Genomic DNA, 15,000 nt, shown 5'->3' with positions numbered 1-15,000 from the left:
ACTTTTTGATGACTGTCTTCACTATGCTCCATGGTGTATCCAGTGCTGTGGAAATTTTTTGTACCCTTCTCCTGACTGATACCTTTCAACAATGAGATCCCTTTGGTGCTTTGTAAGCTCTCTGTGAACCATGGCTTTTGCTGTGGCAGACAACTGAATAAATGTCAGGAAAATCCTACAAGGACAGCTGAACTTTATTTGGTGTTAATCAGAGTCTCTAACTGATGGCAGGTATGTAACCAAGAAGACTGAATGTTGTAATTAAATCAAAAGGTGCTCAACAAAGTATTAGTTTAAGGGTGTGCACACTTATGCAACCAGCTTATTGCAAGTTTTTTATTTTTTATATTTTTCCCCTAACATATTTGTTTTTCAATTGAATTGTACAGGTTTATAGGTCACATTAAAGGTGGGAAAAGTTCTGAAATGATTTATTGTGGTCTATTTTTTTTATATCACAAAAACCTGGCATTTTAACAGGGGCGTGTACACTTTTTATATCCACTGTAGGTTGTTCCAAGGTGAATTCAAAAAAGATGCCTTAATCCTGGGGAAGCCTGGCAGTAAATGTTGGTAAACATGTAAGTATTAAATAGTTTTCCACCAAAAAATACAGTGGACGGCACTTTAAACACAACCAGCCCCCCAAAGTAATTTAAAATAACTTTAAGTTAGAAAAAATAAGAAGTTATGTACCTACCATAACGTTCCATGTTAGTTGTCTTCTCTCGCCTTCTTTCTTGCTTGATGGGTTCGGAGCCGATCCTCGGCTCCGACCCGGCACTTGCTTTAGCTCGAGAACTCCTTTTACCAGCTCGAGGCAGCCCCATATCCCATGATGCAAGGCAGTAAGTACCCAGATCTCGTTTGTTGACAAAGGGCAATAACACCAAGCATAAAACTACTTCCCAAAGGAAGAAGAAACTTACAGATGGAAAAAGGACCAGGTCTGAATGGTCTTTAGCATAATAGTTTCTTATACAAGGTCTGTCCAGGCCAGGGGTAAGGAGGGAGGGTCGAAGAAAGAAGGCAGAGAAGACAACTAACATGGAACGTTATGGTAGGTACATAACTTCTTAATGTTAAGTTGTCAATCTCACCTTCATTCTTGCTTGATGGGACCGCGTCCCTAGCACCTCTATCCTGGGTGGCTCAATGGAACAAACTCTTGAGGACTGTAGAGCCAAAACTGGCTCTGTCCCTGGAGGCCAAGTCCAATTTGTAATGGGAAACAAAAGTGTGAGGAGTGGCCCAAGTGGCGCTGCACAAATAGTGTCCAAAGGTAGTCTAGCTTGAAAAGCTGTAGAAGTAGCTAAACTCCTAGTTGAATGTGCTTTAGGTTTTGAGCACAGCTGTTTTCCCCTGATCGTATAAATTTCAGTGATGACCGAAGAAAGCCATCTGGACAAAGTCACTTTAGAAACAGGAAGGCCTTTTTTATTATCCGCATAGGAAACAAAAAGTTGATCAGATTTTCTAAATTTTTTTGTTCTATCCAAATAATATCTAAGCTGACGGTGGACGTCAAGACAATGTAGTTTTGTTCAGCTCTATCTGAATAATTAGGAAAAAATACAGGGAGATCAATGGATTGATTCAGATTGTTCTTTGAAGCGACCTTAGGTAAAAAGGATGGATTGGTTCTCAAAGATACTCTATCTTTGTGAAAAATCAAATAGGGGGGTCGAACCGAAAGAGCATGAAGTTCAGACACCCTCCTGGCAGATGTAATAGCCACTAGGAATAACGTTTTCCAAGAAAGATATTTCAGGGAACAAGAAACAGCTGGCTCGAAGGGGGGAAGAATCAAGGATGTCAGCACTAAATTTAGATCCCACTGAGGAGGAGGATTCCTGATTGGAGGCTTTAGTAGGAAAATTCCTTTCAAGAAGGCCCTGCAGAGCCTATGGGACATAATATTATGATCTGCTATCCCGACATGAAAATTAGAAATAGCAGCCAATTGAACTCTGACTGTGGAAGAAGAGGAGCCTGCATGAAAAATCTCTGCTAAGAAGTCCAGAACTGCCTGAACAGGGGCAGTAAAAGGATCAATATTTTGGGCCTTAGCCCAATAAGAGAAACGTTTCCATTTGCTTGTGTAAATCCTCCTGGTAGAGGATTTAAGTGAAGCTACAATAATATCTCTAACTGGGTTAGAGATCAAAGGAAGCCTGGCTAAGGAAGGAAGTGGAGCAACCATGCTGTGAGATTGAGAGAAGGGATTGACCGATGCAGCTGACCCGATTGGTGAATCAGAAGATCTGGCACTGGGTCCAGATGCCACGGCTGCACCAAAAGGTGATGATGGAGGAACGGGAACCAAACTTGTCGAGGCCAGTAAGGGGCAATGAGAATCAATTTGGCTCTCAAAACGGTAGCTTTCTGGATCACCTGAGGGATCAGAGGAAATGGAGGGAATGCATAAAGAAGTCCCTGGGGCCAATCCTGGGTCAGAGCGTCTCTGGGGGGATGGCCTGATAGAGGGAAGAGGCTGAAGAAGTCTGGACATTTGCTGTTTTGGGGAGTAGCAAAAGATCGCAACATGGACGACCCCATTCCAGAAAAATCTCTTCCGCTATAGATTGCTTGAGAGACCACTCGTGAGGCATGAGGATAGCTCTGCTCAATCTGTCCGCTATAATGTTGGTTTTCCCAGGGATATGCGTTGCTACCAGAAACCGATGAGAGGAGATCGCCCATTGCCAAAGTCTGAGCTTCTCGACACAAGGGGTAGGACTTGGTTCCGCCCTGTTTGTTGATATACCAAACTACAGACATGTTGTCTGTGTGGACTGCAATTGTCCCTACGGGAAGAAAGTCGTTGAGGGCTTGCAACGTTAAAAGCACTGCTCTCATCTCCAGGACATTTATGTGCAGATGGTACTCGAACGGTTGCCACGTCCCATGAACCATCCTGCCCTGATAATGACCCCCCCACCCGATCAGGGAGGCATCCGTGGTGACAGTGGCTATCGAGGACGGAGGTACAAAGCACCTGCCTTGGTGAACCTGAGACGATGTGATCCACCAAGCAAGATGTTCTTTGCATGTTTGTGTCACCAGAATCTGGTGACGCATTGGGAGTTGCTGGTATGACCACTGTGTGAACAGCATCCACTGAAGGAGGCGCATGTAGAACCGAGCCAGGGGAAGAAGAGTAATGGCCGCAGCCATGAGACCTAATACCTTTAGAACCATTCTGGCCTGTACTTTCTTGCTGGCCAGAATGATCCTGACATGAGTCTGAATGTCTGAAACTCTTTGTTCTGTAAGGGTAGCTGACATCCGAACAGTATCTAAGTTTGCCTATGAAGGTAATAGACTGGCAGGGCGATAAGGATGACTTTTCAAAGTTGATTGAGATGCCTAAATGAGAACACAGGTCTATTGTGTAATCCCTGGCTTGTATAAGCTGATGCCTGGTGGTGGCTGACAGGAGCCAGTCGTCGAGATACGGAAACACCTGGAATCCCTGACGTCTCAGGTGAGCCGTTACCACTGCCATACATTTGGTGAACACTCTGGGGGCTGTAGTGAGACCAAAGGGCAGGGCTCTGAACTGGAAGTGACTGGACCCCAGCCGAAAGCGGAGAAATCTTCTGGAGCGTCTGTGAATTTTGATGTGATAGTACGCGTCCTGAAGATCTATTGAGCACATCCAGTTGTCCTTCTGTAAGAAGGGCAGAATTGACTGAAGAGTGACCATTCGAATCTTGTCTTCCTGACAGACTTGTTGAGTCTGCTGAGATCCAATATTGGTCTCCAGTCTCCCGTCTTTTGGGGACCAAAAAGAACCTTGAGTAGATTCCGGCTCTGAATGGTCTATTGTAACTGGCTGAATGGCTCTTTTTGCAGTAGTTTTGCGATTTCTAACTCTGCAATGTCCCTTAGACCGGTGGTACATCTGGAAGGGAACTTGAGGGAAGGGACTTTCCTCGAAAGGAATTATGTAACCCTTGGATATGATCGACTGTACCCATCTGTCTTGAGTGAGGGAATGCCAGGCTTCTGGGTACAGTGATAATCTTCCCGACTGCCTCCAAGGAGGGACAGCCGGGCAACACCTCAGGGATGCTGAAAGGGCTTATCAGAGAGAGGCTCCCTGTTTCCCTGGTTCTTGGACCCTCTGCCTCTAGAGCGGCGGCCTGTTGTTGTTACCCCTCTGCCTCTAGGGGTAAACTGACCACGTGAATCCGGCGTGACTCCTTGGGATTTACGGAACCACATTTTCCCACCCTTCTGTCCTTTGGGATAAGGCCTAGAAGGGGTGGAAAAACGGACTCCAACAGCAGAAAGAGTCTTGCCGTCCTGCTCACACCTGGTCAAGGTTTCCTTCACCTGAGGGCCAAACAAAGCTGACCCATCAAAGGGAGAATTTGTGAAGGACGCCTTAAAGGGATCCGCAAAATCACATAGCCGCATCCAGGCTTGGCGTCTAAGAGCCACACCTGTGCCTGCGGCTCTACTCGCTCCATCCGCAGCATAAGATATTAGCCGCATGGAGGAGTTAGCAATGGAATTGAGGGTTCCTAGCTGCGAAGCAATCTTTTCTTGGACCCCTGCAGCTGTAGGATCTTCTCCCAGCTCCTTGAGGATATCTCTTTGGAGTCTGGTGAAGTGACATAGGTAATTCAGCGAACGCATAGCAAAGGTCGCTGAGGAAAACATCCGCTTACCGTACCTATCCATGGTCCTAGAGTCCTTATTAGGAGGATGGACGGGCACGGAAGGATCTGCAAGTTCCTTTTTGGTGGCCGCAGCCACCACCATGGCATCAGCGGGGACACCCTTGGTAAGGAATTGTTTGTCACTAGGGGCAGTGATAAATTTAGAAGGCCTCCTAGGGACTGGCTCTACAGAGTCAGGAGCTGCCCACGCCTTTCGTGCAATAACCTGCATCAGGGGGTCGAAGGCGGAGACACCCAGGAGGTGGAGGGCCGAGATCCAAACGCCTCTAGGTATACTGACTCATCCTCAGAGGGATTGTTGGTGGGCCAGTTTCCCCTCTGTTTCAGAAGTTCTAGGATGTCTGAGAAGGAGACATCCTCAGAGGGGGATCTAGGAGATCCCTCTGACTCATCAAAGTCAGTATCCGAAGTGACAGACTCGGGGAGTCTACATGCTTCCTCTTACTAGTCCTTCTCCTAGCAGGATCTCCCGAAACATCAGGAGAATCCTCGGAAGAGGGGAAATTCCCAATGGGGAAACCTGAGGCGGAGGATCTCTGGGTCCTGTAGCAAGAGAAGTGGCAGAGATGTCAACAGGTACTATAGAGGGAGGAGCTACGGGAACAGACTGCTGACTGATACCAGTGGCCAGTACACTCTTCATCACCTCGAATGCTCCCCTCCCAGGCAGGTCCGAGAGAACCCGCTCCGAAGAGGTAGGAACTCCAGGGGCCACGAAAGGGAAGTCTCCGAGGCAGATGTCGGAGCCGAGCTCACCAAGGCCGAGGCTCCAAGGGGAAGAGCGGGCTCGGACAAGGGTCCGATGCCACTCACCCTCGGAGGAGACCATGGAAGCCCGACCACGAATCCTCTAAGGAAGAGGAGATAAGAGTAGAGGCTGAAGGAACAGAAGGGGTATCCGTCCTCCAGCCGTAGCAGTAACCATGCCCGAAGACTCCAACTCCAAACTCTGGGGTAGAGTTGAAGGAGGAACTGTAACGGGGTGTGGACCAACAGTCGTCTGCTGAGACGGACTGTGTAACATTTGGGCCAGTACCTGTGACTTGAGTAATCTACTGACCACTCTCTCTAGGTCATGATCTGACAACCTGGATGACCTTGAAGATCGGCTCCGGTGGCTCCGTTCGATAGAAGAGGGGCCGAGCCGAAAGTATCGGCTCCAAGGAAGGAGACCTCGACCTCTTCCTGGAATGAGCCATCGGAGCCGATACTACAGATCCTGACGGCGCCGACTTCTCGGAGCCAACAGAACGTCTCGATGTATCGGCTCCAGCCGGAGCCGATACAGCCACCAAAGTAATGGTGTCGGAGCCGATCGGAGCCGACACCGATGCCTGTGCCACATGGGTGTCGGAGCCGATCGGAGCCGACATCGAAGTGGTCAAAATAGGTTCGGCACCGATAGCCATCGGTGCCGAGTGCTTTGTAAAGCCAGAATCGGCTCAAGCCGGAGCCGATCTCGACTCAGTACGAGTCGGAGCCGAGGCCGCAGGCTTAGGAACAGAAGCCTGGGCCTTGGAAACTCTTGCTGGTTTTGATGGAGCCGACTTAGCCGGAGAGCCCTCCGGCTTAAGAAGGCCCCTAAGAACCAGTTTATGTCTCTCCTGCAGGACTCTCTGGCTGAAGGAGTGACAAATAGCACAGGAGTCCTGCAGGTGAAGAGGGCCCAGACAATACAGGCAAGAAGTGTGACCGTCTGTCAGAGACATCTTCTGACAGCACGAGTCACACTTCTTAAAACCTGAGACCCTCTCCTTTGACATGGTGCCGAAAAACACACTCACACACACCAGTCAAATTAACTTAAATAAAATACCAAAAAGGTATTGTATAAAACCAATACACACACACCCTAACGGGGGGGGGATGGGATAGGGTTTTAAGACAGACTAACTAAAAATTAACGGAGACAGGAAATTTCTGTCAGAAAAGGTATAAACTAGAGTTAAAACTATAAATATAAAGTTTTTTTGACTAAAGGGGCTTAAAATCACAAAAGTGAACAACTTACCAGAAGCTGGCAAAAAGAAGACCTCCCAAGCGAAGCGGCAAACGAGATCTGGGTACTTACTGCCTTGCATCATGGGATATGGGGCTGCCTCGAGCTGGTAAAAGGAGTTCTCGAGCTAAAGCAAGTGCCGAGTCGGAGCCGAGGATCGGCTCCGAACCCATCAAGCAAGAATGAAGGCGAGATTGACAACTTAACATTAAATAGTTTTAAACAAGTTTCAATAACTTTTTCCCCTCAAAAACAAAAAATAATGCTCATAACCAAAAGTGACTAAAAGTTACAGGAAATTTTGTAAAATACTTTTTTCTAGCTTAAATGTAAAATTTTACAGAAAGTTAAAAGTTTTAGTTATAAAATAAGATGTGGAAGTTTTTTTTTTCCTGATCTGCCCAACAACAGAGAAGTCTTAGCCAACAGTTTACCCTCTAAAGCTCATAACAGGAGTGTTCTTTGGTAGCAGGAAAGCTCTGAAGTGTTTGACATCCAAACCACTCTTTCTTCAGCTCTGCTCCATCTGGTTGACAACTTGGGCACATGGAAGATGTCCTTACGCTTTGGAAGCTGGTGGCCAATAGTACACCATTTGCAGAGTATTAACCATAATATACTTAAGGATATTGCACCAGTGAGCAAATGATGAACATCGTGCGTTACTCCTGTAACAGAAGCAGCAAATGAAGTAAATGTACACCAGTTTTGCAAAGTAGGGGAAGTCAGGGAAATAACTACACCTGAGCACGCCAAAAGGGGGTTTCAATAGTCTGCATAAGGAAGACAAACCACTGCTTTAATTTTCAGGCTGACAAGAGAATCAAGGCAAGGTGGGATAACCCAAAGGCTGTTACGTGACTGTTCACAAAAAGAATCAGAGGTTAAGTTTCCTGAATATTTCAGTCTGTTAAGAGAGATCAGCATACAGATTAGAAACAGTAATTTTAAATACAAGACAGATGCATACGTGTCGAGACTTAAAAGAAAAATGGGTCAGTGTGATAAAGCAGACAGCATGTAAATGTATTCACATGCACAACAGGTCTTTTCCAAAATTTTCAAAATTTTACCTGACAACAACAACGGATCCCTGTCTAAATTCTTCTTTACATGATCAGACTCCCCAGTAAGAGAACTTTCGTCTATTTTCAGGTCATTTCCTTGGATGAGGACTCCATCAGCAGGCAAAAGGTCACCTGTAATTTAAGTGCACATTCAACTTGCTTTCATAACATAAAATAAAATTTTACAGAACTCCATACAGTCCAGTCTTGGACGTGCATGCACAAAAAAAAAAAAAAAGAGATTACCATATTTAACTTGTGCAATGTCACCTACGACTATTTCTGCCACAGGAATTTGGATGACTTGACCACTTCTGATGACGGAGAACCTCTGTTCTTGTTCAATGCGACTCTGTAGTCCCCTAAACTGTTTCTCCTTACTCCAGTCATTAAAAGCAGTTACTAACACTACACAGACAACTGACAAAAGTATTGCAACTCCTTCAATCCACCCAGCTTGACTTTCACCTTCATCTTCAGCTCCACCCGCTGCTCCACACGCTATAAACAGGAAGAAAAAAAATAGACAAATAAATGCACATGCACAAATAAACGCAGTTATTTCAAAATAAGAAAATCAATCTAAACTAATATACAAAAGACCATGTTATACTAAATGTTCATTCTCAAACAACTACATCCAAGTTAACAGGTAGGATGACTACAGTCCATGCAAACGCAATATAGCTTTGCGAGATGCTTCACACTAGCAGAGCATGACAAAGAGAATTCTCACAGCAATATATCAAATAAGCAGAATTCTAAAAAGCTCTTTAAAACTAATTAAAGCCAGGGTACAAATAAGACTGACTTCCTCCAGCCTAACATACTTCCAGATTGAACATCCGGCTTCAGCACTTAGAAGTGCAAATTAATGATGCTCCTGCTTCACAAATGCCACGCTCAGAGACATTTTTAAAATATGCAGCATGATGGGAGCAGCTACAATAAAATGTACCCTGACAGTGCCTGCCACAGTTTTACTTCGTCTTGTCAACTGATAAAACAGTCAAGTTACTCTGAGAATTTCTAGTTTGTTAAAGGTATTCCTTTATTCAGCCCTCATGAAGGTGACACAGATAGTAAAGTACAGCTGAGCAAGTATATTCACCCTGACAGCATATGTTCAAATAATGGGATCAATGCTAAAATGAAGTTCATTATACATTGGGATTGGCCACATGCAGAGATATCTATTCTTCCTTACACACTTTCAGATACACTGGATGCCCCCAGAGCAATGCAGGTCTCCTCCCCAAACCAAAGACATTAAAATAATAATTGGCTGTAAAGGCAAAAGCAGTTTGCACACCAAAAAAAAGATTACAGGGCGGTGCAATGTTACCAACAAATGTATCTTCAAGCCTTAGGAAAGGCCTCCAGAACGACAGGTAAAGTATCCTCTTAGGCCTGTTTAGGAAACAAGCCTCAAAGGTTAAGAAGTACCCCTCTACTCAATCTCAACAGGACATGAGTGAGACAACAGCAACCAGCACTCCAACAAATGAGGGATAAAAGGTTGGAGAGAGACCAAACTGTAGCATTACACTGCACTATATTCACCATCAGGTCCACTACTGCAATACAATTCCTAATAAATAAGGAGGGTACTGAAGCAAATTTTCTCTCACAGAAATGTGTTGACGGCTTTCTGAATTTCATGAAGGTCATGAATTCCTGTGCTATTTTTAGGAGGTCTTGGGTTGAAGGTGGGGGTGAAGAAAAGGTAGTAGCTCACATCGGTTTAGGTGTCCGTTTAAAAGGGACAACCTAAGGTTGCAGTTGTCTGACCACGACTTCAGTTAAGGTTTCAGTAGTCAATGTAGACAGGGCATCTCCCTTGAGACCCACAAAGAGAACACTGGAAGTATAGGCCTGTTGAGTGATCTCAGACCTGACTGTCTGTATCACAGTACCAGTGATCGGTAGGACAGAAACCATGCGAGCCTCCTGAAGGGTCGAGCCTGAGGGTTTGGGTCTAGGAGTCGCTAGACCATGGGGCTGCAAAGGCAGATCACCTGGGTCCGTCAACTTATGGACTAGAGCTGGAGCCTTCTCAAAAATATCAGTCTCCTTAGTCTTTTTGTCTTCGTGTTTGTGTAGGTCCCACGGTACCAGAGTATTGCAAAGCCATCGGGGAAACTGAAGACAAGGACTCCATATGGGCGGCTAATACTTTGGTCCTATGTTTCAGGGCTTTCACATGGAATTTTGCACAACCAGGGTAATTAGAGACATTGTGCTGAGGCTCCAAGCAGAAAGTACAGTTGTGTACACTTACCATAAATGTAGATGTGCGAGCGTATTCACTGTTGCAGTCATCACCTGTGGGTTATCCCTGCTGTGGTACCCCACGGCCAGCCCAAATACCAGAGTCAATGGTTTTCTGCATCAGCTGCAGTCGCCTGTGGTCTGATGTCAGGTTGTCAGTGCTATAAAGCAAGGCAGCAGTTGTCATTACATCAGTTTTTCTTGCCCTAACCTGTCAGAAGCACAAGGAAATAAGGTAAAGTGGTTCTGGTGGGTAAAAGCCACCGTGGGAAGCTTACATCCCCCTAGGGAAAGAGGATACAAGGGGGATGGAGGGAGGGAAACCAGGACTGCAACAGTGAATACACTAACATTGACATTTACGTGAAGCGTACACAACTGTACTACGTTCTTCGTGTTTCACTGTTGCAGTCATTACCTGTGGGAGGATTTCCAAAGTTGAGGAGTGGGGTGGAAGGATAGGTTAGAGCCCTAGGCATGGGTCAGCAAGCCCTGCAGAACTGCAGAGGCAAACCTTGCCCAAGACTTAGAAAAAAGAGGTAGGTGGTAACTGGTAATGCTCTGTAAAGGTATGGTCCAAGTGGCAGCTTCCAAGCTGACTCTGGTGGGGACTCCTCAGAGGAAGGCTGTGGAAGTGGAGGCTGCCCTAGTGGAATGGGTACGAATAGACTTGGGGGGGGGTGCCCATGTAGTCTGTAGCAGAAATGAATACAGTGTGATATCAATTTGGAAATGGTTTGCTCAGAAATTGGCTTTCCATCTGCCCCTGGGGCAAAGCTGACAAGAAGCTGGTCTGCTATTCTGAAGGGTTTAGTACAGTCCAGGTAGTAAGAGTTGTCTGTGCATGTCTAGTGAGTGCAGAATTCTTTCCCCTTTGTTTTGAGGGTTGGGAAAGAAGGTGAGTAGATGTATGGCCTGGTTGAGGGTCACATCAGATACCACCTTGGGCATAAAGGAGGGGTTAGTCCACAGGGAGATCCTGTCTGCATAGAAAATAATGAAGGGCTCAGCAGCCACGAGTGCCTAAAGTTCTGAAACTCTTCTGGCTGAGATGATAGCTTGTAGGGAAGCAGTCTTCCAGGAGAGGTATTTCAATTCTGCTGAAGCAACAGGTACGAATGGAGGTAAGGTTAGTTTTTCTAAAATATAATTCAGGTCCCAAGATGGCGTGGGAGGCCTTCTGGGAGGTCTGATATTAGAAGTCCCTCTGAGGAACTGTTTAATCAAAGGATGTGAGAAGAGGGGTATGTATGAATCGAAATGAGGTGAAATGGCTGAGGCACAGATTTTAATAGAAGAGGAGGATAGGCCACTATTGAGTAACTCGGCTAGGTAGTCCAAGATAAGAGGGATGGAAGAATGTGAGGTACTGCCCCCCTCTGGACTGGCTCCAGGAGCAGAATCTTCTCCATTTCCCTGCGTAAGACTTTCTAGTGCTGGGCCTTCTTGCCTCTGTGATAATGTCTAGGACCTGTTTGCTTAACAGGGACCCCTTGTTTGCTTTTAAAGTACTAGCCATACTGAAAGATTGAGAGTCTGCAAGTCTGGGTGCAGTATCCCCCCCACCCCACCTGGGTCAAGAGGTCTGAGATTAGGGGAAGCTGCCTGGGGGGCTGTAAAGTCAGGCTGCGCAGTAAGGGGTACCAATGCTGTCTGAGCCAATCTGGAGCAATTAGGATGGCCTTTGGTCTCTCCTCCCTTATTTGGTCAGTACCTTGGGAATAAGAGGCAGAGGAGGGAAAGCGTACACAAAGAGGGAGTGTTCCAGAGTAAGGTCAAGGCATCCACCTTTCACACTAGGTGGTGGTACTCCCTGGTACATAATTTTTTCAGCTGGTGGTTGAGGTGCAAAGCAAAAAGATCCACCTCCAGAGTTCCCCACTCCTGAGTGATTTGCAGAAAGATTTTTCTGTGGAGCTGCCATTCATGGGGGTCTAGTAAGTTTCTGCTTAGGTGGTTTGGCAGGGTGTTGTTGACACTTGGTAGGTATTGGGCAATTTGGTGTAGACCCATGGAGGCGGCTGTCAGCCAGAGGTTCATGGCTAGCCTGCACAGAGGGTAAGATTGCCCCCCGTTTGTTGATATACCACATTACTGAGGTGTTGTCTGTTTTTACAAGGAGAACCCCTGGCCTGAGATGGGGTTTGAAGGATGTCAGAGCCTTTTGTACCGCCATCATTTCTTTCTGACTGATGCATAAGAGAAGGTGCTGGGCATCCCAAAGACCTTGGGTGCACCTGCCTGCTATGTGTGTACCCCAAGCAACGTCTGAGGCGTCGATAGTGATGGTCTGGCCGGTAGGGAGGAGGGTGATGGGAAGACCCTTGTTCTTGGCACAGGCCCCTGCCCACCAGAGAAACTCGGCCCTTATACATGGGATTAGAGGGAGAGAGGTCTCTAGAGGCTGTGAGTGCTGACACCAAAGGTTCTTTAGATACCACTGAAGCTTCCTCATGTGAAGCCTGGCTAGAGGGATTAGAAGGATGCAAGATGCCGTGTACTCCAGGGCTTGCAGGAACTTCCTCACAGTGCGGTGACTTCTGGAAGCCAGCTGGGTAAAGTAGAGGGGCAGGAAGCTCTGCTTTTCTGGGGATAGGAAGGCAATTTGAGATGATGTGTCCAGCAGTGCTCCCAAGAAAATGATCTTCCTGGAAGGTGTTTGTGCTTTAATTTCTTCTCATTGATGGTGAACCCTAGGGAAGTTAGGAGGGTTTTGACAAAAAGAAGGTCCCGGAGCAGCTTTTCTTTGCACTCTGCCTGAATGAGGCAGTCGTCCAGATAAGGGTAAGTCTGTACATTTCTCTGTCTGAAAAATGCTACGGCTGGGGCTAAGCATTTGGTGAATACTCTGGGTGCAGTAGATAAGCCAAAGAGTAGCGCAGAGAACTGAAAGTGTTGTGAGCCTGCTCTGAAGCACAGGAATTTCCTGCTGGATTCCCTTATGGGGATGTGGCGGTAGGTATCTTTTAGGTCTAGGGTCACTAGCTAAGGATTCTTTGTCAGCATAGGCAGCAGCTGCTACAAAGTTAGCATTTTGAATCTGGGGACCACCCGAGAGGTGTTCAGAATGGATAGATCCAGGATGGGGCACCAAGTGCCCTCTTTTCTGGGAACAAGGAATAGTCTGGAAAAAAAAAGTTTGTCTGATCGGAGGGGACAGGTTCTACTGCCCCCTGGGATATGAGAGTTTGGACCTGTTTCAATGCATCTGCCCACTGATATGGAGGCAAGTCTGGGGACCCTCTTGGAATTGGGAGTTCGCTGAAACAGAATTTGTATCCCTAAAAAATTATCCTTAAGACCCACTGGTCTTTTGTTACACAAAGCCAATTTTCTTTGCAGTGGGAGAGCCTTCCTCCTAGCTTTTGTGAAGGGAGGGAGAGGGAGTCACTGGGAGTTTTTGCCATAGAAGGGTGGCTTAGAACTCCCTGCCTTTAAGGCGGAAGTGGTCCACTGTTTGCTTCCCTGCTGGCCCTGGGATAGGGGCCTGGATGGTTTGTCCCTGAAAGGCTTACCTTGGCCTTGTCTTCTAGGTGCAGGGAAGGACCAGTGCTTAGCGGTAAAGTTCCTGCTGAACCTGGGAGGTTGAACCCAAAAAGAAATCTTTTACAGTTTGCATAGATTTTGCTTTGTCTTCCATCTCTTTAAGTACATGATCAGGGAGAGGTTGTTCATTCAACCATGCATGTCTCCTAATGACAGATCCTGACACTGCTGCCCTGCTTGAGGCTTCTAGGGCATCATATCCACAGTGTAATGAGCGTATGGCCACTTGAAAAGTAGAGTGCAGTAAATCTGTTAACCTTTTCGAATTGGCACAGTCAAGAAAGGTTGAAATAGTTTGTTTTAATAGTTCCAAAGTGTGTTGATATTTAACATATGGAACTGACAGTTAAGTACTCTGATAGTTTAGGTTGCAGAGGTGTATACTTTTTTACCCCATCTGTCCAGAGCTCTGGAATCCTTGTCAGAAGGAGTAGGATTCTGGGCAGAACTAGTCTTAGCTCCTTTAGGTCCCTGTGTAATTACCTCTGGGTCTGCAGCAACATTTCTGTAGAGGTATTTGTGAGAATCTGGTACTCTAAAACTGGTCAGGTTTAATGGGAGCAGGTGGGAGGGCGTCGGGATCTAAGCTGGATGCACGAAAAACATCATCCACCACTTCTAAAACAAGGGGGATGGCCAGGGGTCTGTGCAGCAGGTCCAGAAACTCTCCAAGTCTTTTCTTAGACTGGGGAAATCTTGAGATTCCCATTGGAAATGTTCCCTGAGGGTGTGAAGGGTTTCCCCAAAGGGTAGGTCTTCTGGAGGGGAGGCAGAAGGGATGGATTCCTCTGCATCTGAATCCTCATAAGCAGTTAGACGTTGTTGCTGTTCTTCAAAATCTGAACAGTCAGATTCCTCAGAATCCTGTTCTGTCATAATTTCTGGAGAAGGATGTCTTTTCCTTTTAGAAGTTGCAGCCTGACTACCTCTAAAAAGGGAGATGAGATCCTCCACCATTTTAGGCATTTGTGCTTGGGGTGGTGGAACAGGAGCAAGATGGTGGCTAGAGGCGGATTTTCCAGAAGTGGCCTGGCTTCTAGGCCTAAGAGTATCTGTCAGTCTGAGAGAAACGGTAGTCTAATGAGAAGACATAATTTTTTTTTGTCTAGATTCGGTACTGCAAAAGGCCCCCTCGGAAGCTGTACCTGGGTCGCGGCTCTGGACCCAGCCAAGGCAGAGACAGTCAAACACTTGGAAGATGAAGATTTCTGTGGCATACCGGGCTCCAAAAGGGTCTCGGTAGAGGCCTGCGTAGATATCGAATCGGGCATCAGGGGCTGTGAAAGCGCCTCACTGAATTCCGGAGAACTGACGACCTGCTTAGCGGTAGAGTCATCGGAAGGCTTAGCGGTAGAGTCATCGGAATGCTTAGCTTTGTATGGTCTGTCTCCATCTTTATCTCTTCATTTTTTTCAGAATGGCCATA

The 15,000-nt window shown here is 46.5% G+C and overlaps 1 protein-coding gene across 1 annotated transcript in view; it reads right to left on the bottom strand.

Annotated features, from left to right (window-relative positions):
- Positions 1-15,000, bottom strand: part of ATP2B1 (ATPase plasma membrane Ca2+ transporting 1) — a gene marked incomplete in the record, with an annotated part of 2,275,481 nt that overhangs the window by 1,970,106 nt on the left and 290,375 nt on the right. The window contains 2 exon segments of the mRNA XM_044087859.1: positions 7,764-7,889; positions 8,004-8,258. Of these exon segments, the coding sequence (XP_043943794.1) occupies positions 7,764-7,889; positions 8,004-8,258 (381 nt within the window).

This window comes from Protopterus annectens, chromosome 11.part0 (genome assembly GCF_019279795.1).
Source record: "Protopterus annectens isolate FY-2018-M chromosome 11.part0, PAN1.0, whole genome shotgun sequence".
Taxonomy (NCBI): domain Eukaryota; kingdom Metazoa; phylum Chordata; order Ceratodontiformes; family Protopteridae; genus Protopterus; species Protopterus annectens.
Note: the sequence above shows the minus strand (reverse complement) of the source record. Positions and strands in the feature narration are given on the sequence as shown.